Raw genomic sequence first — 23,387 nt, forward strand, 5'->3', positions numbered from 1 at the left:
AACCTCAAGCTATGATTATAGGTGTAAACCACCATGTCTATTTATCTCTAGTCTTAAAAACAAGTATTTTGAGGTGTAAATTATCTCACATTGTTTTATTACTTTGAATATTCTATCTCTAACTACTCCTGGTCAGCTAGAATAAAGACTAGTCACCAATCCTTAATCTGTTTTCATTTCTGTGTGATCTTTAAGTCCCCAAGCAGCCTCTAAAAGCTTTAATGAGTCATCAAAGTCACTCAAGCCCACGATTTTAACCTGGAACACATGAGAGCACATTTTAAACATAAAACAGAAATGAAGGTTTTGGTTGTTTTGTTGTTGTCGTTTTTTTGTTTTGTTTTGTTTTGTTTTTCGAGACAGGGTTTCTCTGTGTAACTTTGGAGCCTATCCTGGCACTCGCTCTGGAGACAAGGCTGGCCTCGAACTCAGAGACCTGCCTGCCTCTGCCTCCTGAGTGCTGGGATTAAAGGCATGTGCCACCAACACCAGGCGAAATGAAGGTATTTTTATAAAAACAGAATTTTCTTACCATTTCAAATGTATATTTAAAAATTATAGGATGGGGGCTAGAGAGACAACTCAGAGGTTAAGAGTACTAGCTCTTAACTCAGGTTCAACTCTCAACACTCACACAATGGCTTACAATTATCTGTAACTTCAGTTCCAAGGGATCCAACATCCTTTTGTGGCCTCTATAGTCACCAAGCATGCTCATGTAGGCAAATGCCTATACACATAAAAATAGTAACTCAATTATTTTAATTCTAGGATGACCTGACTAGAAACAGAAGACAGGTTCAAATGGCAGTCATATTATGAGCATATCTACCCAAGATTTAGTTTATGAACTAACAGTTTCCTACCTACAAAGTCATTCTTGCTTTAAACACGGTCTTCTGTAACAAGAAAAGACAGCTAAAGAATGTGCTCTAGAACTAGGCCTAGTTGAGTGCAGGCCAGTAACCCATCCAGACACAGAGCAGAGCAGAAACAAGCAGGTCCAGGTGTTAAGCATGGTAACGTCAATTTTACTACAAGCATGTTTGTGCTAGGCATTAAGAAGTGAAATACATGAAATTTAGTTAAGATGGCTTCTGCTAATTTGCAGTGCATTCTTTCTCTACCATGGAAAAGTTCTAACCCAGTGGTTCTCAACCTTCCTAATGCTGTGACCCTTTAATACGGTCCCTCATGTTGTGGTGATCCCAACCATAAAATTATTTTCATTGCTAGTTCATAACTATAATTTTGCTAGCTATTAACTTGTAATGAAAATATCTCTGTTTTATGGTGGTCGTAGGCAACCCCTGTGAAAGGGTCATTCAACAACCCCCCAAAAAGGTCACGAGAACCACTGTTCTAACCCAACACCTTCTGCAATCTCTCCAAGCCTGTCTCCCAGCTATTCTCTCAGGTTATATAATTTTTATTCCATCAAGAATTTCAAGCAGGTGGAGAAAACATTACCTACATCTAAGGAATAGTGATACCTAAGCATGTAAGGTTTGTAAAAAGTACACTCCATTCACTATTCTGTACCCAATAGTACATGGTCTACAAAATAACGTTAAGAAGAAACAATCTAAAGAAAAGAGAAGTTAACAGCAGTTAAGTTCCTTAGTAACCAGTTGATCTTTCAAAGTTACTCTTGGGTTTTCTTAAGTCTTGTACATGTAACATGTAAAAATGTATCTAACTTTATCGCATCAAAAGAGCAACTTGAGAACCGGTGTTGGTGGCGCACACTTTTAATCCCAGCACTCGGGAAGCAGAGTCAGGCAGATCTCTGTGAGTTCGAGGCCAGCCTGGTCTCCAGAGTGAGTGCCAGGATAGTCTCCAAAGCTACACAGAGAAACCCTGTGTGGGGGGTGGGGGAAGCAGCTTGATATGTTGCCTTCATGAGGCATTTACTCAACTCCACCTTATAGTATAAGATAATACTATAAACTACTTAGAACAATGCCTATCATAACAATTTAATAAACACTGGATATAATACTGATCATAATTATTATTGTTAACGTACCCATAAATTCTAGTTAAGAAGAAATTGCATGTGGACATGGTAGTTCATGCCTGTAATCCCAGCTTTTTGGAGGTCAAGGCAGGATTACCATAAATCCAAGTCTGCTATGTATTACACAATAAGTTCTAGGACAGCACAGTGAGATTCTGTTTAAGAGAAAAAGGGGAAAGAAGATGCCACAATAGTAGTAAGTAACCATTTAAGTTAGCTTTATGGTACGTAAAATACACAATAGATAACTTTATTTGATCCTCACTAGGCTTCTGAAAATAGGTATTATCTACTTTACACAAATAAGGGAAAGTATGCTCAGGGGATTTAAATGATGTACTTAGAGCCACACTACTAGTAAACTGAAAGCAAGGATTCCAGGCCAACTGCATGGCTCTGAACGTCAACTCCACCTACTACATGGCTGCTCTGTTGAAAAGGCTGAGTTTTTCCTGAAAAGCCAGAATTTAAGGACTTTCTCACTAATTCAATTGGTTCCTCTCCATCCCAGTAAGCACAAGTCAAAGACTACAGCAGGGAATTCTCTCCAGTAACTACATAAACCCCTTATATATAACACTGGGGTGTCAAAATGTCACCACCACTCATTCCATTCATGCTAATAAGCATCTGTACTTTTACCTTAAATAATCAACCAAAGTTAGATTATATACAGCTAAATCCACCATTAACATCAATCCTTAGCCTCATCATTTATCTCAAAGTTCATTTCCCTACAGAATTCATTAACTCATAAATTATAATTTATAGACACAGAGAAAAAAACTGTATCCCTTACCAAAGGAAATATATATATATATATATATATATATATATTACAAAAAGTGTTCATTACATTATTTATGAAAAAGAAAATTAATAAAACCCCTACATTCAAGCAATCAGAAAACTGTAGTGTTGCTGCATCTAGTCCATGCAAGAGATGCAATTATTTTAAACTAAACTGGTAGAGCATATAACAAGAGAAAAAAAATGCTTATGATAGAATATGGAGTGAATTTTTAGCGGGTGGGTATAAAGTGGAATTACCATTAAGATTTCACCTTGGCAAATATAAATACAGCCCTTCTAAGTAGAAAAAAAAAAGACTAAAAGAAATAAATCAAAGCCTAACAGCTTTCTCTGAACAGTGAAATAAGGGTGATTTTTTTTTTCCTGTTCTCCAATTTTCTTGACAGTTGACAACTATACATTAATTTTATACACAGATGTAAGGGGTGGTTGTTTCTTTGGGGTTTCTTTTCTTTTTTTTTTTTTTTTTTTTTTTTTTTTTTTTTGGTTTTTCAAGACAGGGTTTCTCTATGTAGCTTTGGGGCCTATCCTGGCACTCGCTCTGGAGACCAGGCTGGCCTCGAACTCACAGCGATCCACCTGCCTCTGCCTCTGCCTCCCGAGTGCTGGGATTAAAGGCGTGCGCCACCAACGTCCAGCCTGTTTTTTGTTGTTTTCTTCTTTTTGTTTTCTAAAACAACACTTCAACTAATTTCTCAGCATTTCCCCTCAAAAATCTCCAAATTAGCCATAAGAGTTTCCAGTCATTTGAATTTGTATGTGTCTTTTGATATTGAGGTGGGGGAGTGTGTAGGGGGTAGTGTGCTTTGTTTTTTATTTGGCTTGATTTTTTACAACACAAGGAATCAAACTCAATGGTCTATCACTCTGGGTAACTATTCTACCACTGAATACTCTCCTATGTAGATTGTGTTAAATTTAAGACTGAAAACAATTCATCTTCGTTAGTTTCAGAACTACCACCTCCAACCATGCCAGAACGGTAATCTTGCGTTGTCTTGAGAACTCTGACTCTCCAGGTTCTGTGAATCCTTTAACTCCTAGTATTTTCTTTCTTTCTACCTCCTACACATACTGTGGCTAAATCCAAACCTCAGTATCTATCTCATCTCTAGATTAGTACAACTTCCTGAATAAATGTTTCTTTATCCTAGTTCCTTCCCAGTAACAATTCATTCCACCACAACTTGCTGCATACCAAATGCTGTTCTTGAGGCTTCCCATTTATTAGCTCCTCTGACCCTTATAACAAACTTAGCATTAGATATTGCCAAAAAGATTAAGAACAGTAGCCTACACAGCGGTTAAGTAATTCACCCATGTCCTCCAAGCTAGTAAGTGATAATATCTGAATATGACCCCAACAGATTCAGCTCCAGATAATAGTCTATAAATATGAATTCTGGGATGGAATTCAGATGAAGCCAACTTCACTTTTCTCAAACTGTACAGACCCTTTAGAAACAGCAAATTACCACTTTATTCTATCCCAACTCCTAGAATGTGAGTTCTCCTCTTCCCTGATTAATCCTGCATATTGCCTTCACAAGTCAACAATAAATCAAACTTAAAAGTTAAGCTAGTTCCCTCACTCTACAGCACAGCCCTCTTATGGACTCAAAATAAATTACATTAATACAGTTCTTGATATTCTATATGTACAGAAGTTTACCCTACAGTTTTATATTTTATCTTTACACATAAACAATAAAATGTCTTCACTTCCATTCTATGACCTTCTCTATTTCCCATCTTCCCAAATTCTAGAACTACAAGACCAGGCTGCATAAAGTAGTAATTAATAAATGGTTATTTGACGGACAATCATATGGCTCAACTATTTAAACAAAGCAGGGTACCATTCACTAGCCTTCTGTGGTGATATGTTTCTCACTTTATTCCTTAAACATTTTAGATTTGTAATTTCAACATTCAGGTAACACCCAAAAGCAATCTTGTAACTGTTTGGTCTTTTGTTGGTTTTTATTTTGATTTTGTTTTAAGGTAGCTTATGCACTGTCCAGAAATGGGGTTTTAGGTTTTGGGTTTTTTTTTTTTCCTTCCTTCTTCGGGTTCCTACCTAACAGCATCCTAGTAAGTACTGCTATCTAACAGCACTCTCTTGTAAGAAGATGTCCAAGTCTTCAACAATAAAGCAGACAGTGAATTTCAAGAATGATTACCAATTGTTTAACAACAGAAAAGACTATCTGTCTTTCATAATTGTGTATACTCTATGATCCTTTTAAACCAAAATACAGAAACAACTGTGATTATAATTAAGACTAAATGTTTTTATTTTCCTATCCAAAAGAACCATTGTGAAACTCAGGGAAGGCAATATACCAAAAGATGATTTTAAAACAGAAATGTAGATCTTTATTTAAGCTGTAGATGAAAAGACAAAAATAATCAATAATAAGCACATTTCACTAAGTATAACAAGTCTCAAGCACAGGACTCTGATGAAGGGGCACTGCAGGAACTGTTATCAAGAGCATGGTGCTCACAGCTACAATTTTGTGTTTCATTTTTCTGTTTTCCAAGTGTGTGCTTTCATGTACAAAATTTTCCTAAAAGACCTTTTTGCTACTTATCTTTTACACTAATAAACCATTTTAACTTAAAATATTACGTGTCCCCATGTGCCTGCTGCCTATGCAGTTACTATTCATCAGTAGAGCAATATCTAAAATGCTGAATCCGATCATATACATATTAGTAAAACTCAGCTATTCTAAACTCAACACTAACTGATATACACTGAGGCTCACACCCTTCATAACCTGAAAACACCTTGAGTGGCAAGCCAACTAGTTTCCTTTTTATTTAAAACCACCATTTCTGTTTGTACTATAGTTCAGTTTTAAAACACATTAGTAAAACCTCAGTTTTCTGTCTTCATTCTTTTTTACTAGATGTATTCAAATTTCACAGCAATTTGAAGTGCTCTAGGATGGGTCCACATTTAATAATCTTATCATACGTAATAGAGCAAATAAATACTTAATAATGTTGTGGAGTTTTTAATTACTAGGAAAGTGTATTCAATTATAAAAGGGCAGCATAAGGATGTCTTTACCCTACCACTCTCAATACCCTATTTGTGGCACCGTGCTACACTTAGGCAAGCCATAACCACTGAAGGAAAATGAGGAAAGGAGCGCTAATCTGTGGATATTTTCCCTTTTTGTTGTTGTTTGTGCTATTGGCTTGTTTGTTTCGACAGAGTCTCATGTAGCCCACATTGGCCTTTAAGTGTTATGTACCCAAAGATGACCTTAAATTCCTCCTGCCTTTGCCTCTGAGCTGAATTACAATTGTGAGCCACTATACTCAGATGTATATACTGTTTCCAATAACTATATATAAAGCTGGTGTAGCCCACCTTTCATTTCCAAAGAAACACTTTTCACAAGGTCATTACAGAACATCGCATACAGCCTAAAACACCAAGTGGACTAAATTACAGTCTAAACTATAATGCAAAGGAATAACTTCTTGAGGAAGAAATGACACTGTACAGACTCAAGTAATAAATGCACAGTCTCTAGCACAAGCTACTATGTAAGTTATTTGTTTTGCTTCAAAAACAAAATAAAAGGAACATCTCAGTCTACAGAATATATTGGGTACTTCAGGTAAAAAGAAAATACAAAAGTACTGTAGATAATCTAGATTGTATTTCAAAAATAATCAACTACAAAACTGAGTCATTCTTTTAAGAAGACAATAATAAAGATGATGTAATACTGCACATTGTAAACTGCAGCTTTCACAAAGCAAAAGATGAGTGTCACGAAAGAAAAAAACCTCTAGTCTTTACCAGCAGCTCTTCAAAAGGACCATGAGATGTTCACATCCTATATGCTGCACATCAATAGAAACTAGAGTGTGTTACAAATATCCTTTGAAATCAGCATATGTTAATCAATAAGGTACATGCATAGTACATACACAGAATATTGCTATGCCAATTTTTTTAAACATTCACTTGAGTTAAGAAAAGCTATAGAGAAACTCTATTCACCAAATATTTTGTTGTGAAATAACCTCATGCAATTTTCTCATTTCAAAATTTAAATCTCATTAATTACTGAAGGGCCTATCTTTTACTGTAATTCTTTTAAAAACAAATCTCACAGCTAAATATTGCTATGTCCACAGAATATAGAAATTTAAGTCCAAATAAAATCTTAATCCAGAGAAACCAGTGTGACTTCTATCAAATATTTGTGTGACACAGCCTTGCAGAGTGATGGCAATGCCAATGCCATGTTTATAATCCCAGATATTTTCATATCAGAAATCCTTCATAATTCTTAAAATAAGTATAACTGCACTCTCATATCAAGTTTCTCATGTTCCTATCCTAATCAATGGCCAGCTTCAACTTGAGTTGAAGCTAACAGTATAAAATAGCAATCAGGACTCACAGAGCACCCCAGGCACCTACCATGTCTTTAAAAAGTAAATCTAAAAGTTTGTAACAACAAACTCTTAGTTATAAAAATTAACATGTCCCCAAAATGCTAGTAGAGGGCTGCAAAACAGCCACTTTTCTACAAATCATTTACACCCCCCATCCCAAAAGCAGAAGATGCTCCAGTGATTACTAGCAAAAAGGAAAGAGGTAGAAGAGTTGGAATCTGGCTAACATTTCTTATCTTTATAATCAAGAATACTAGACTTTAGGTTATATAAAATCCAAAAATGCTTTTTATTTTCCTATTTGGTAGGTTAAATGACAGACATCCTATAGTTTCCCCACAGGCTGTAATGTCATAATTAAAAATAAAACCCAGCTAACCTAATGTGAGATTTTTAAACAGAAACTTTTAAATACGAAGTAGAAATAGAATAAAACATTACACTAAATTATAAAATGAACCTAATTTCCAGGTGTTCTGCTCTCACAGCCCTTTAGAAACCAGCCATGATTTTATTAAGATAAACAAAAAACATTGATCAAAAAAGAATGACTGAGCTTCTGCCCAGAGACCTGACAGCCCTTTTTCTCAGGCTGGTGTTCTCATTGCTTTTCTCTCCATCTCTTTGGACACTGAAGAATAAATTTAAGTAATAAAGAAAGTATAGCTTCTATAGATTAGAATATGCCCTGCTCTGGAATACTGATTTTTAAATTGTAAGTTTTCTTAAAGTTGGGACAGTGTTTAGTAATATAACAAAACAGCATGCCAAAAGCAAACAAATTTAACATTAATAGTATTGGCTTAGGACTCTAACTTTTAAAAATATCCTAACATGATTACAGGACAAAACTTCAATCTTCTAACAGACGTCATTTAAAATAAATCTAAGATTTCATTTACATCTAACGTAAAATTCACATTTTAAATTAATGTTCACAAAATTACTGATTTCCCAAAGATTTCCAATGAACAAGCATTTTTTAAGTAAATACAACTTACTAATTATTATCTCTATTCTACCTTTTATACACATAGATCAATTATACTTTTATCCATTTTAGAAGCTGGGATTTAATTATGCTAATGAGCTAGAAATATATTAAATGTCTGCATATATAAAAGAACACCCATGAACCACAGAGCACCTTCTTCAGGAATTTTTCTAAATACGATCATGACACAATCCACCATGTTCAAGACAATTTTCAATCTTAACATTCACAAAAGAAGAGCAACTTTAAATCCATGTTGAAAATCTCTAAAACATATCAAGGAATCTTGATAGACAACCTCCAAGTTTGAGATTTTTTTCAGTTTGTAATTTTAACCCGACATAGTACAGAATGGTGTGAGAGACATTAAAATGCTTTACACTTTTCTATTTAAAAAAACATAAATTTTCAACGTCATCTTACCTGACCCGCTGAACTGACTGCTCCCCAATGTCGTTGGTCTTGTTTTCCCACTATTAACAGGTGGAGAAAACATCTGCAAAATAACCCAAATGTATCTGTTACTCATGAAATTCTTCCATACTCCTTGCAAAGAAAAGTTCACCAAGTGTCATCAATAAGTTTCTTAATTTAGAATTTGAAATAAAAATGAAAGATACATTCAAACAAATCGTGGCAATAACAAGTGATATTATTTACTAATACTGCTTAGAAAAACTGGTGACATTTGCTATGAAAACCCAGCCACGGGCAAGATTTCAAGATAATTAAGTTTAAACAGTAAATTTTTACCCATGATCTTCACTTTGGCCCTAAGTGATTCTCATTACATTAACATTACTTAATAGCACTTGCAATCAGAATCATGTCCGATGAAATTACCACATACGGGAAAGATAATAACAGTTCTAATACAGCAGGTATTGGCCCTGCCTTCTAGGAGCAGTTAACGTTGAAATGCAAACCATCAGTAAGAAATAAGGGCAATCGGCTCTGCGGCTTCACCTTTTATTTTTAAATCATTTCCCATATTATATACACACTGCATATGCACAATTGAAGTATTCAGCTCAGAAGGCTGGGAATTCTAGCTCTAGGTTGACTTTTCTAAAGCTGATCTCTTCGGGTATCACAAGCCACATGAAGTCTTAGGAAGGGAAACACTGAGCACTAAGAAGAGTTTAAGGATGAAAAAAATCTTTCGTATAAAGTCTGCAATCCCTAATAATCATCAGAGCTAGGCAGTGACTCAACCAAAGCTCATGATTGCATTGTTCTTTTAACTGGTTAAATCAAATGACCCCTCTGGCATTAAAGTTTGAAATCTCCAAGTCTAGACATTACATCAAAGTTCAGGTGTCCAACTTGGGGGAGCTGGACTCCAGCCTTCAAGAACTGTCGCTGAAAAGCAGATGGAGTTGGCTGCTGCCATGTCGCTTTCCCTCTTTTCTCCCTGGCTCGCTATCTCAGGAAACCTCAGCAGAACCCCAAGATGCGGAGGAAAGCTCGCATACCGCACTGAAGTCCAGCAGGTCGCTCAGCTCCTTGTCGGTCCCTATCGCGGCCATGCGCTGCTGCTGGGGATTCATCTTCAGCCACTTCTAGCAGGTCCTACGGCAGAGAAGACGAGCTGAGCCGCGGAGACCCCCCGGAGGCCCGACGTGAGAGGGAGAGGGGCAGCGCTTGGGGTCGGGGGGCGCCGGCCGACACGCCAGACCCCCACGCATCCCCACCGAGGGAAGCGAGGGCAGAGGCGGGTGAGCCGGCTACCGCTCAGCTGCGGGAACCCACGCGTGGCTCGGTGGCTCCCGCAAGTTTCCGAGGTGGCTCGGCTTTGGGGTCCCCCAAGGCGGAGTACGGAACGAGCCGGCGCCCAGCGAGGGAGCAAGAGAGCGGCGGCGACCCGGAGACCAAGTGACTCACTCGCTCGGCAACAATAGAGCTGACAAGTTGCGGGGAGCGCGACGCTCACAGGCCCGCGTCTGCGGCCCGGACGTCCCCAGCGGGGGTCCCCGGGGTGGCGGAGAGCGCCCCACGCGCGTCCGCTCACGGCAAACTCCCGCCCGGCCTCCTCCTCCCACTTGGGCCGCCCTGCCCCGGACTCGCGGAACAATGAGACGGGCTCGGCGGCTCCCGGGCCCCGAGCGCCGAGCCCCGAGCGAGCGCCGCGCAGGCCGACCGCCGCTGCCCGGGCCTGGACCCCGCGGCTCGCGCCTCCGCCCCGCCGCGCGCCGCAACTTGGACGCGGCCCCGGGCTCCGCCGCGCGGTACAAAGGGACCTGAGTTCCGCGCGTCCCGCCCGCCGCCCGCGGTTACCTGCCGCCCGGGCTCTGCATCCAACCTCCCCGATTAAAGTTCACTTTGGCCGGGAGCGCGGGCTCAGGCTTCCCCCCTCGCGCCGCCGGCGGCTCGGTTGTCTCGGGCCCGCGCGAGCGCTTGCGTCCGCGCGGCTCGGGCGCCTCTCGGGCTTGGCCGCCCGTGGCTCCCCGGGCGGGCTGGCGGTCCCCCCGATAGAACTTGTGGGTCTCCTCAGGCGGACATTTTTTTTTTCGCTGAGGCGGCCTCAGCACCGAGCTCCGCTCGCCTCCGGATCCCTCCGCGCCTCAAGCGCGTCGGCTTAACCCCTCGCTGCCCGGCGCGCTCCCGCCTCCCGCGCCGAGGAAGTGGGACCGCGGAGGGGGCGGGGAGGCGCGGCGCGGGGCGGGGCGGGGCGGCGGACGGACAAAGCCCGCGGCCGGCAGCGGGCGTCTCCTCACGCTCGCGGCGTCCTGAACTGCGGCGACCGGGACGCAGCTGGGTAGCATCTGGATTCGCCACCCGCAGCCATTCCCGGGCTCAGTCACGCCGGGCGCGGGAGGCTGTGGAGCCGCAGCTGTGGTGGGCGGACTCTGGGAAAAGCGCGAAGCCCCTCACACCGCGCTAATCAGCTCGCTCACCTGAGCGCGCCGTCCCACCTGAGCCCCGCACGGGGACTGCGAGTTCTGGAAAAGGATTGAGCCTGGCCCTTGGTGTAACCAGAGACAGCCTCAGGAAGTTAAGTCTTGATGAGCAAGTTCCGAACTTGGCCTGAAGAAGCCCTACAAAAGAAAGATTCGGCCTTGGAAGTAAGGTTTTCCTGAGGAGGAGCTAGGGTTGTGCTTGTGTTGGGGTCGGCCGTGAAGCGTAGAGAAGACCAGTCACGCCCAAGCCGAAGAAACACTGAAGAAAGACAAGCATCCAAAGGAACAAATTGAAGAGAGTGGCCAACTCTTGAGGATGATGAGTGTGAGAAGGAGCCATTGGCCTCTGAACTTCATGGAAAGAAGATAGAGTCGTTAAGTGGGCCATTCCTGCTGTCCAACCAGAGGAGACGGGAGTTTGGATGTGGGGCCTACATCTAGACTTTATTCCAGATCTGATCGTAGCCTACACTCCCCCAAATCTGTTCCCCGGTGGGCCCATACATGCTCTGGCAACTGTGGAGTGTGTGCTTCCTCCTTAAACAAAGTAGCATAATTTCACCTAAAAATAACTAACCAGCACAATCCCGTTTCCTGCTACAGTGACTGGTTGGTTAACTGGAATAAAATAAAAGGCAATTTACTGAGGTCTTTGAGAACATTTTGCATATGCTCAAAATAAATAAAAGCAAAATAAAATCTTACAGACACAGGGCTAACCAGAATAAATGAAACAGACAAGAAAGCCTTCCCAAAGACAGGTCTTGGGAAACATTTGGTAATATTTCCAGTCTTAACCAAACAGTTCTGAGTCAGGTCTATCTATTATCACTGATTAAATGAACAGGGACTGTTCTTTGCAATTAAGTATGTTCTAAGTCAGACAAACAGCAATCACAAATTCATGTGCCCACACTACAAAGATGTAACGATCAAATAGGAAGTTTGATTAATAACTTGTAAAGCCATATTTCTGTGGTAAGATTAGCTAGTAAAACTGGAAGAAAAAAAAAATCTTGAGGGAAGGAGATGCCATGAAGCTACTCGAGACAAAAGAAAAGGTGGCTTATACTTCTCACGAAACTATTTCAGAGGAAGTCACAGGACTCACTTCTTTGAACGACTGACTGGGGAAGGTTTTCATATCTATTATAGCAAATACAAGTTTATTTTGTGTGATGATTTTCTCATTAGATTGGGAGTACTTTGAGGATTAGGACTGACATGCACCTAACATTGTAACCAGCACAGCAGACTGGATATTAACCTGAATTTATTTCTTCTGTTTAAAAATAGTTATTTAATATATAAATGTGTTGTTGTACATGTGGATTTAATTTTTTTGAAGGAGAGCTGAGGTTTTGAAATTAGAAGATGAAATATCTTCATACTTTCATATGGTCTCTGTATGTGTGTTTTTAAATAAATGAATAGTAGTATTCCCATCAAGGAATGGCCAATGATATTCCTGACAAATATGAAAGACCCAATATTAAAAGTGATGCTTTAGGGCTGGAGAGATGGCTCAGTGGGCAAGGTGCTTGTTGTATAACCTGAGCTGTTTTTGTTTTGTTTTGTTTTTTGACCAACTAAGTTCTGTCCCTAGAAATCACATGGTGGAAGGAGAGAAGCAACTCCCAAAGCTGGCCTCTGACTTCCATATGCACTCTATGACATATTCATGCATGCACACACACAATAAATAAGTGTTAAAAAGATTTAATTAGAATTTCACATCATGTATTACATTATTTATTGAGTATGCCAGATAGAGCTAGAATTCTATTGAGAATCTAAGAACTAGCAACACAAATTCCATGTTAATTATACTACTGATAAGTTAATATCAACAAATGAATATTGAAAAATATTTAATACTCATCTCTTACATCCAAGGCATGGTGCTGAATGCTTTTGGAGCCAAAAGTCCAAATCTACCCTGTCCTCAACAAGATTATAATCCTTTTTGCCTCAATGCCATGAGCAGACACTGGAATTCTATCAGCATGGCTTCAGCCCCAGCTCTGCACACAAACAAATATACATTTTATAAGTGAGACTGAAGTTATCCTGAGAAACATTCATGGTCAAAAGAAAAAGCAGCTAAAGCAATGGGCTTTTGTTTCTTTGCCAAATTAACTTAACCTTGGCCCTTTTTAGAAGAGGGTTGCTCTAGAAAGCTCAGAGAAGAAAGAGAAGAGAGCTACTCAAGCCAAGCTATAAGTGGATATAACAAAATGCTATTGGACAAAGTGACTGGCCTCCTAGTGTTTCATGGATGCAGGGTTTATGCTCATGAACTCTTGTAGCTGTCTGCTCCAAAGGGGAGCAGCTGACCCCATGAACAAACAAACAATTTTATGTAACAATTTAGCAATACCTTCATTTCATGGCACTCCTAGCATGCCAATGTCACTAAAAGCTGACATTGTTCAAGCTATTGTAATATGGATTATACAAATCACCATCAGGCTCTATTAAGACTCTCCCACTTTCCTAAGTGTTTGTAATAAACAATGTATCTTCTCTCTGCTAGTAAGTTAATTGTCTAGTCCTTACTAGTATCATTTATTTAAACCATTTGGATGTCTTACACAAATGTTTTCATATTTAAGGAGAAAGTGGGTTGGGTGATGAAAACCTCAAATATGAGAAGCTGAGGCCAGAGGAGGTCAGCCTGAGCTAAAGACCCTGAATCAAAGGGGGGTGGAAGGGAAACTACTTGCTTAGTTTGTTTTTTTGAGACTGGGTATACAGCATAGCCTGGCCTCAAAACTCCCATTCCCCTTGCCTCTGCCTCCCAGCTATGAGGACTGCAGGCATGTACCCACACTAGGCCAAGCACCGGATTTGAGGAGATAGTCCCTAATTGTCCAGCTTACACTCGATGCCTTTTACTCCCACAGGGTTCTTTCTTCTATATTTCATAAAACATCCATTCAAATCAAAACAAATTCAAATATCAGAAAAGAAAAATAAACCAAATGCTCTATTATACTTAGCCATACATTTCAGATTGAATAAACACTGTTGAAGAACGAGTGGTTAGAGCAGGGGGGACGGCGCAGCATTTGAGAGTGCTTACTATTCTTGCAAAAGGCCTGGGCTCTGGTCTCTACAGTCTCTTCTCTACTTCATGCACTCATGCAAATACCTCTTTCTACCAAAGCAAAAGCCTACAAATGTATTTTCTACAAAGGTGACAGGTTCCTGGTGGACAGTGCGAATAGGTCTATCAAGTCAACATTTATTTACATACAGAATGGAATGCTAAGGTTCCCAGCAACCAATTTGATTTCCAGAATCCTGCACTTTCCATTTTTCTCAAGATGAGAAGATCCTTTGCCATATATGCTGATCAACCCAAAAGAAAAGACCTAAAGACACTACATGGAGTAACTTCCATGAAGCCTATTGGCTCTTTTTAACTTTCCCTTTTCCTTCTCTTTTATCTCTTTTCAGACACTAGGTAAAAGCCTAAGTGTGTTTTCTAGACATTTTAGGCTTTCTCATTTTCTCTGAAGCTCCCCTCTCCAGCTGCCATGAACCTGCTTACTGACCATGACTGACCTTTGACGCAACCTATTTTCTTAAAAGTATGACTCTTCCCTTTCTCCATCTCCTTCCTCTCTAGTAGTTGTGAAGATTTACAGCTTGCCTGTCCTGTTGTTTTTCCCTCAAACACTAGTAAAATTGTCCTTAAACTAGCTGGGAGGTGGTGGTGCACACCTTTAAGCCCAGCACTTGGGAGGCAGAGGCAGGTAGATCTCTGAGTTTGAGGCCAGCCTGGTCTACAGAGCAAGTTCCAGGACAGGAAGGGCTATATAAAGAAACCCTGTCTCAAAAAACAAACAAAAATTGCCCTTAGGCTACAAACAAGATGAGGACAAGGAAAATTCTTCAACTAGAAGCTCAAAGCCAAATCATCACACTTTTTATTCTTACTTCCCTCTTTTGTTTTTCTTTTTTCTGGTCAATGCTGGAGATTGAACTCATATATGCAAGCCAAGTGCTCTGTCACTGAACACACCTCCAAGTCCTAAACAGATCACTCTATAGGGAAGTTAATCATTACCTATCCCTTATCTTCTCACTCAGTTTCTGATAATCATAAACACTATTGCCTTTTTCTTAAATATGAGCAGGTATCCAAAAATTATCAGACTTCTGAGTGAAGCCTTTCTCCTGGAAGACAAAACAAAGCATGGTGACAGAGTGGAACAGACAAAGAAAAAGAGTCAGGTGGGATGGGGTTATGTCTCTGTGTGTGTTAAAGAATTGCAATCATGAAACAAAATTAGGCAGAATTAGTTCTTTTAGGAAAACAAGAAAGTAAAGAGTACTGAAAATACAATATGGATTCTCCAGAGGACCAGAGTTTGGTTCCTAGGACCATATTAGACAGCTCACAACCACGTGTAACTCTAGCTCCAGGGCATCTCTTCTGGCCTCCACTGGCACCTAAACACACATAGCATTCACACAGAGGGACACATAAATAAAAATAAATCCTTGAAAAAAGGAAAACAAGCCAGGCATTGGTGGCACACACCTTTAATCCCAGCACTTGGAAAACAGAGGCAGGGGGATCTCTGTAAAGTGGAGGCCAGCATGATCTACAGAGTGAATTCTAGGACAGCCGGAGCAACACAGAGAAACCCTGTCTCAAAAAAAAAAAAAAAAAAAAGAGGAAAGAAAGAATAAAAGGAAGGAAGGAAGGAAGGAAGAAAAGTATACAATTGTAGAGATGACAACTTACAAGGTATTGAAAAAGAAAATTAAGGAAATTCCATAGAAAATACGGGAAAAAAAAAGAGAGGATTATTTCAGAATGTTCAATCCAAAAAAAAAAAAAACATAAGTAAAATAAGTGGAGAGAAAAAATAAAAAGAATCATCATCCATGAAATAATCTAAGAAACTGTGAGTTAACAAAATGAACATGTTCCTCAGACGCCCACTACATTGCAGGGCTGGAGAAATGACTCCATAGTTAAGAGGACTGGCTGCTCTTCCAGAGGACCAGAGTTCAATTCCCAGCATCCACATGATGACTCAGAACCATCTACAAGTTCCAAAAGATTTCTCCCCCATCTTCTGGCCTCCGGTGAGAATCAGGCACAGAAGAGGTGCACAGACATATACTTGCAGGCAAAACACCCATGCACATAAAATAAACAAATTAAAAACTGTAAAATTCTACAATATATAAAGACAGATATACACAAAAGCATGTCATTAAGAAAAAAAAGCATGTCGAAGAAAGGAAGAAAGGAACAAACGAACGATAGATCTGAGCACTAGGCAAAGTAAAGTAAAGTTCTTCAACTCCACATCCTGAACCATGCATGATCTTGGGAGCTAAGCAAGGTTGGGCCTGGTTAATACTTGAATGGGAGAAAAGATCTTCAGGCTTCCAAAGAAAACACAAAAAAAAGGACAAATTTCAAAGGACTAAAAGTCAAAAATGGACACAGCAATCTTGTCACCTGCAAACTAATTAGAAATGCAGGTTCTTGGGCTCCAACTGTGTTTGAGGTAAGTAGGGCTCCCTGTGATTCTGGTGTATGCTAGAGCTGGAGACTCTGTCTCTACAGTGAGAGCCCTGAGACTACAGGAAGAATAATGAAGTGAACATGAATTGCACCACCAGGTTGTATTTAACTTAAGTAAGTGGAGGCCACCAGCAAGAGTACTTAACAAGATCCCACAGCGCAGACAGGAACACCACTGTATTTGGATTAGCCAAATGTATAAGCCAACATTATTGCTGTAGGAAAGAAAAGGGGAAATAGTTTGACATCTGAGATCACATAATGCTTTTTTTTCTTTTACAAGCCATTGCTATTTTACATACAATCAGTCTATTAAAGTTCATGTGCTGTTTAACATTCACTATCAAAAACATAGTCAGCACTCTCCACATGTATATACAGCTCCCTCAGCTAAGAACTCTTCAAGGGTAAAGGCAATTTTTTTATATCAATAACATATCTTAGGGCCTTAGAGAGATGGTTCAGCAGTTATGAATATATACTGTTCTTACAAAGGACCTTAGTCTGGTTCCCAGCACCCATATGAATTGGCTCACAACTTCAGCTCCCAGGGGATCCCACACCTCTGGCCTCCTCAGGCACCAGCATTCATATGTGTGCTTTAAAGACAGCCTGGTGCTGGTCGCTGGTGGTGCACACCTTGGGAGGCAGAGGCAGAGGCAGGTGGATCTCTGTAAATTCAAGGCCAGCCTGATCTACGAAGTGAGTTCCAGGACAAAGAATTGTATTTTCATTTCAAGTTACTCTCTCTTGAAGTTTATTGGACTTGTTTGATTGACTTAGTGATTTAAAATGTACTAAATAATCCAGTGGTTCCCAACCTTCCTAATGCTGCAACCCTTTAATTCCTCAAGTTATGATGACTCCCAACCATAAGATTATCTCTTTGCTACTTTATAACTGTAATTTTACTACCATTATGAATCATAATGTAAATATCTGATATGTGACCCCGAGGAGGTCACAACCCACAGGTTGAGAACTGCTGTAATAAGCCATGTTTTCTTTTTAGAGAAGTGAAGGAACAAGAGTCTTCACATACCTCAGGAATATTCCATTTTGGAACTATTTATTGATTTTCTAATTTCACCACACAAGCATGCTGATGCAATTACACATGAAATTTTCATGACTGGCACATTCTTCTCCAAATCCAAACATGTACGATATTTTTTCCTGTTTTATTTGCATTATAAACCTACAGGATTTTTTGTTGTTTCTAATCTTTCAATATATCACCTTAAACCTTTGAATGATACTCAATAGTATAATAAAAGAACTATAGAAATTTTACATATCTTTTTAGAATAAAGGTCAGATTTTATTTTATTATTTTGTGGGTGTATGTGCACACTCATGTGGGTACATAGGCATGTTTGTACATGCATATATGGCTGCTGTTCCTTACCTACCATGCACCTCCTCTGAGACAGCATCTCTTACCTGAATCTGGGCTTCACTGATTCACCTAGGCTGGCCAGTTAGTGAGCCCCAGGCAACGGACTGTCTCCACCTCCCTAGTGCTGGGGATAACAGACATATACCAGCACATCTGGCTTTTTATGTGGATGCTTGTTCTCATGCTTGTTTGGCAAACATTGACTGACCCATTTCTCCAGCCCTTAGATGTCTTTATCATTGAAAGACACCAACTTCCTCTAAAGTTGGGAATGAAAGCCAGGTAGTACTGGATGGGACTGGCTCATTGCTTACCGGATCTTTAGCTACTCTCTTCCTTTTACTACTATTTGTCTGGTGTGGTCCATACTGACACTTCCCAACATTTCAGGAAGAATGCTTTGTGGTATTAAATGTTCTTTGCTTTGTAAGTGCGTAAAGTTGCCTTTAGTCTTTACATAAAACATGAACTACCAAGAAAGTGAAAATGAAAGCACTGACAAGTGTCTAAGATGTGCTTTCATTTCCTCCACTTATGTTTTACTTGATCAATAAATTTAGGATTTTATTTCCCTTTTAGTCACAATAGTTCTAGAAATGTAGCTTCATTGCACTCACTTCTTGAATCAAAAGTGCTCTGATTTGTTTTCCCAGTGAATTCTGAAAGAACAGAAGCCCTAATCTATAAGGAAAAAAAAAAAAATCTGAAACTTGGCTCTCCCCAAGTGCTCTTGTATTGACTTATGTAACTGTCAGTTACACTTCATTGGAGCTCGCAATGCTAATGAGAAATCAAAATCATACGCATATCCCCAAAGGATCTGTTAACTTCTCTCAGAGAAACAGGGGTCTCTTCACCACACATCAGTCTTCTGTCCCTGGCCATCTCAAAGAGTATTGGTCCCAGAAGGACAGAGCACAAGAATGTTGCCGACCCATCAATAATATCAACTATGTTGCTTTTAGCTCCATCTGTAGCTAATTTATAGATAGGTGCACACAGAGAAAGAGAACTCTCTGAAATACTGGGCTGATTAGCATGAGCTAATAGGTAAGACAAGGCATAAGACCCAAGGGGTGGGGAAAAGGATGTATGCTCAAGTGAGAGGAAGTTGTCTGCATTACAGTGAAGTCTTTTTAAAACTGACTCACTCAGTGTTTAAATGGTTCCATGATTCTTGGTTATTCCCTTAATTAAACAGATCCAAAAATTTACACACAGTGGACAGTCTGTTCAAATGGCAAAGCACATAACAGAACATTCATGAAAAAGACTTAAAAATGGCTAACATGCATATTTAGTTATCAAAGAAACAAAAGCAAAATGAGAAACATGGTAATAAGAATTGTTTTTGAGGTGCTAGAGAAATGGCTCAGCAATTAAGAACACTTCCTGCTCTTACAGAGGAGTAGAGTTCAGTCCCCAGCACCCGAATGGAGTGCCTCTCAGGACTATAACTCCAGGTCCAAGGGATCAAATACTTTCTTCTGGCACCCACATGCACATCCATATATTCATACCACACACACACACATAAATGACAACAAAATAAACCTTAAAGTAGAAGACTATTTTTAAAACATAATGGGTGTATAGCTTAGTGAGAAAGAGCACTTGTTAGAATGCACAGGTCCTACAAATAATCACATGAATAAATAAATACATAAAAAAATAATAGGACACAGAATGCTTAATGCCAAAGGTATGCAATGATAGATACACATTAACATTGCTGAATTGGATGGAGATGGAGAATTAGTAAAATTCACAATGAAACTATACACATATTTGTACAACAAAGATATTTTTAAATTGTGTGTATGTGTGTATATGCCCATCTGTGTGGATATGTGTGTGTGAGAGAGTAAAGGTGCTTGTGGAGGCCAGAGGGATCAGATTCCCCTGGAGTTAGAGTTACAGGTAGTTTTGAACTGCTTGACATGGGTGCTGGGAATTGAATTCCAGTCTCTGCTAGAGCAAATACATTTCTCACCTATCTAGGATGGCACTTGCAAATAATGCATTAAACAGTGGCAATAAGCATGGTATAAAACCTCTGATGGCTGGCTGTGCGTTGGTGGCACACGCCTTTATTCCTAGCACTCAGGAGGCAGAGGCAGGCAGATCTCTGTGAATTCGAGGCTAGCCTGGTCTCTAGAGCGAGTGCCAGGATAGGCTCCAAAGCTACCCAGAGAAACCCTGTCTCGAAAAACAAAAACAAACACACACACACACACACACACACACACACACAAAATAAAAAACCTCTGATGGCTAGGGAGAAGGGAAGGCACATATGTTTACCTAATGCTTACCAGTCCCTAAGGATATTCTATTTCTTGGAACTGTAATCCCTAGTCATGTCATCATCAGCCAAGAGAATACAATAAGCTTGGTGAAGGGATACTGAAGTATATGGCAAGTGACTCTTATAACTACACAAAAAGTTATGAAAGTTATCCCCAAAATTACTCTAAATATCCTATTTGGCTGATTGAATTAGATGGCTAAACACTAAAGCGAATTAAACTACCTTCTAAATAGCTGCAATTGGTATATGTTTTATAGCAGTTTTCTATCATTCTTAATGTGATGTTCCTTTTATGTACTTATTTCTTAATTGTGTGTGTGTGTGTGTGTGTGTGTGTGTGTGTGATGTGTGGGTATGAGCACATGAGTCCCGAGGCCTGCAGAGGCCAAAAGCATCAGATCCCCTGGAGCTGAAGTTGTTACAGGCATTTGTAAGACACCCAAGGTGGGTTCTGGGAACCAAACCTGGTTCTTCTACAAGAAAAGCAAGTGCTTTTAGCCACTGAGCCATCTCTCCAGCCCCCGTGGGTGTGGTATTTCTAATCTGATACATCACACAATCTGTCTCCTTCCCAGAGAATTACAAGCCACTTTTTTCTAAAACTCTTCAGCATAGGTAGCAACATTTTTTTTAAGATTTATCTTTATTCTGTGTGAAAGGGTTCTTTGCATGTACATCTATGCAACAAGTGCATTCAGTGTTCTTGGAGGCCAAAAGAAAGTATCAGACCCTTGGAGCTGGAGTTACACACTGTGAACTGCCATGTGGGTGCTGGGAATAAAACTCCAGTCATCTGGAAGAGTAGTTGATGTTCTTAACCACTGAGCCAACTCCTCTTCAGCCCCCAAAGCAACTCCTTTCTTTAGGAAGAAAATGAAATTCTAATAGTCTCAAAATTTAGGCCATAAATGACTGCCATAATTTCCTTTGCTTACTAGTTAATAGTCTAATCTTGAAAAATAAATGTTATTGATAAAAACTCTGGAATTATTTTCCAGAAAATGATTTCATTTTTTTAAAATAAAATATGGAATGTTTCACAAATTTGCCTGTCATTCTCTTTTTACTATATGTATTTTTAAAAACCTGGACTAGAAGTGGCTCAGTCAATGAAAGTGTTTGCCTTGCAAGCCTGAGGCCTTGAATCAGACCCCCAGAATTGGGTGAGATTGTATCCCCAATACTGGGAAGGTGGAGACAAGCAGATCCCTGGAATTGCTGGCCAGCCATCTTATCATACTTGGTTCAGGCCGAGGAGATACACTGGCTCAAAACAACAGCAACAAAATGGTGGACAGCACCTAAAGGACAATCCAGAAGATTGTCCTCTGACTACCCCCCCCCACACACACACACTCGTGTACACACCATGCCTCACTTTGCATTCACCCTTCAAATTAAAAGGAGTCACAAGCATGAAATTCTTGAGTAGAATTCAAAGTGGGCTTGAAACTGCCATTTTCACGCTCAGCTTTCATGAAACTTAGGGTCTCCTAGGTCAAAACACAAGATTGGTATCAACACATTCTTGTGGCCAATTAACATCCCTTTCTTTTTAGTCATATGTGTTAACTGTGGGGAAAAGGTTTTGTGAGTAAATATGGCTGTCAGATAAAGTACACAATGCTGACTTAATTTTCAATTTCAGAAAGATAACAAATTTTAGAATAAAAACACCCCTCCCCAAAACTCCAGGGAATATTTTCTCTCTGTTTTCTTTCTTTCGTCCTTTCTTTCTTTCGTCCTTTCTTTCTATCATCCTTTCTTTCTTTCTTTCTTCCTCTTTTATATTTACTTATTATTTATTTATTTTATTTTGAGACCATCTCACTAGGTAGCCCTGGCTGGCCTAGAACTCAATATAAGCTCACACTGGTCTTAAACTCCCAAAGATCCACCAGGCTCTGCCTCCCAAATGCTAGGATTAAAGACATGCAACAGTAAGCCCAGATTCCAAGGAACATTCTTATTCTCAAAAATTATTTACCTCAAATTTAACTGCATTTCCTGCATTAAACATAGTTCTGTGGATGAACAGAACACAATGGTAACTGATTTTTGAGAGTTAAAAAGAACTGCATGCTCTATAACAGAACAATTCTCAAACTTCCTAAAGCATTCGCTGTTTATTAGCTGGCAGGTCCCACTTCTGAAGCTCTGGTACAGACCCCCCACAGATTCTGTCCTTTCTTTTGTATATATGAACACACACACACACACACACACACACACACACACACACACACACACAAACGTGCAGGTGTAGGCCATGGGTCTACCTTAGGCATTGATCCTGAGATGTCATCCCCTTAGGCTTTTTGTTTTGTCTTGCATTTTTTGTTCTGGGGATTTGGGTTTTTATTTTATTTTACATCATCATTATTGAGACAGGGTCTCTCACTGACCTAAAGCTAGCCAAGTAGGCTAGGCTGGCTAGCAAAAAGAGTCCCAGGGATCTACCTGTCTCTGCCTGGCCAGTGCTGTGATTACATGCATGTGCCACCATGCCTGACTTCTTTTCTATGTAGGTTCTGGGAATTCAACACAGGTCTTCATTCTCACACAGCAAGCATTTTACCAACTGCACTATCTCCCCAGCACAGACTCTCCACTTCCAACAAGCTTTCAGGTGATTTTGCTGGGACTGGACCCAGCAAAATTATCTCTAGTTGTGAATAGCTATAATACATACCAGTTTCAGGGGTAGAGGGATTTAACTTGTTAGTTTGTCTAGTTGTCCAGCATCTGAATTCTCTGAGCTTGGAGAATTCATTTAATATGTGGTTCTTGGGGGCAAAAAAAAAAAAAAAAGGTAGAAGTAGTATATTTACTCCCTTCACCATGCTTCCTTGCAGCCCAGGGTTTGGCAAACAGTCTACCTCTCCCTAGTCAGGAGCACTGGCATGGCCTCACCAGTAACTAGTAACACAAAGGAACAAGCAAGGTAGCCAGTTTTCTCTCTTTC

General features: G+C 40.0%; 1 protein-coding gene across 6 annotated transcripts in view; it reads right to left on the reverse strand.

The window, feature by feature from the left end:
- The window catches only part of Tcf12 (transcription factor 12), a 251,544-nt gene extending 240,871 nt beyond the window's left edge, over nt 1-10,673 (reverse strand). For 5 of the 6 annotated variants that reach the window (XM_027411203.2, XM_027411204.2, XM_027411202.2 and 2 more), the window contains exons 1-3: nt 10,536-10,673; nt 9,734-9,830; nt 8,682-8,754 (exon numbers count right to left, since the gene is read on the reverse strand). In XM_027411203.2, coding sequence (XP_027267004.1) covers nt 8,682-8,754; nt 9,734-9,808 — 148 coding nt within the window. In that variant the 5' untranslated portion in view covers nt 9,809-9,830; nt 10,536-10,673. Of the gene's footprint in view, nt 1-8,681; nt 8,755-9,733; nt 9,831-10,535 lie in introns of those variants that run through there. The other variant, XM_035443796.1, reaches the window with a different exon arrangement.
- Between the last annotated feature and the right edge of the window lie 12,714 nt (nt 10,674-23,387).

The sequence above is a fragment of the Cricetulus griseus genome, chromosome 4 (genome assembly GCF_003668045.3).
Source record: "Cricetulus griseus strain 17A/GY chromosome 4, alternate assembly CriGri-PICRH-1.0, whole genome shotgun sequence".
Taxonomy (NCBI): Eukaryota; Metazoa; Chordata; class Mammalia; order Rodentia; family Cricetidae; genus Cricetulus; species Cricetulus griseus.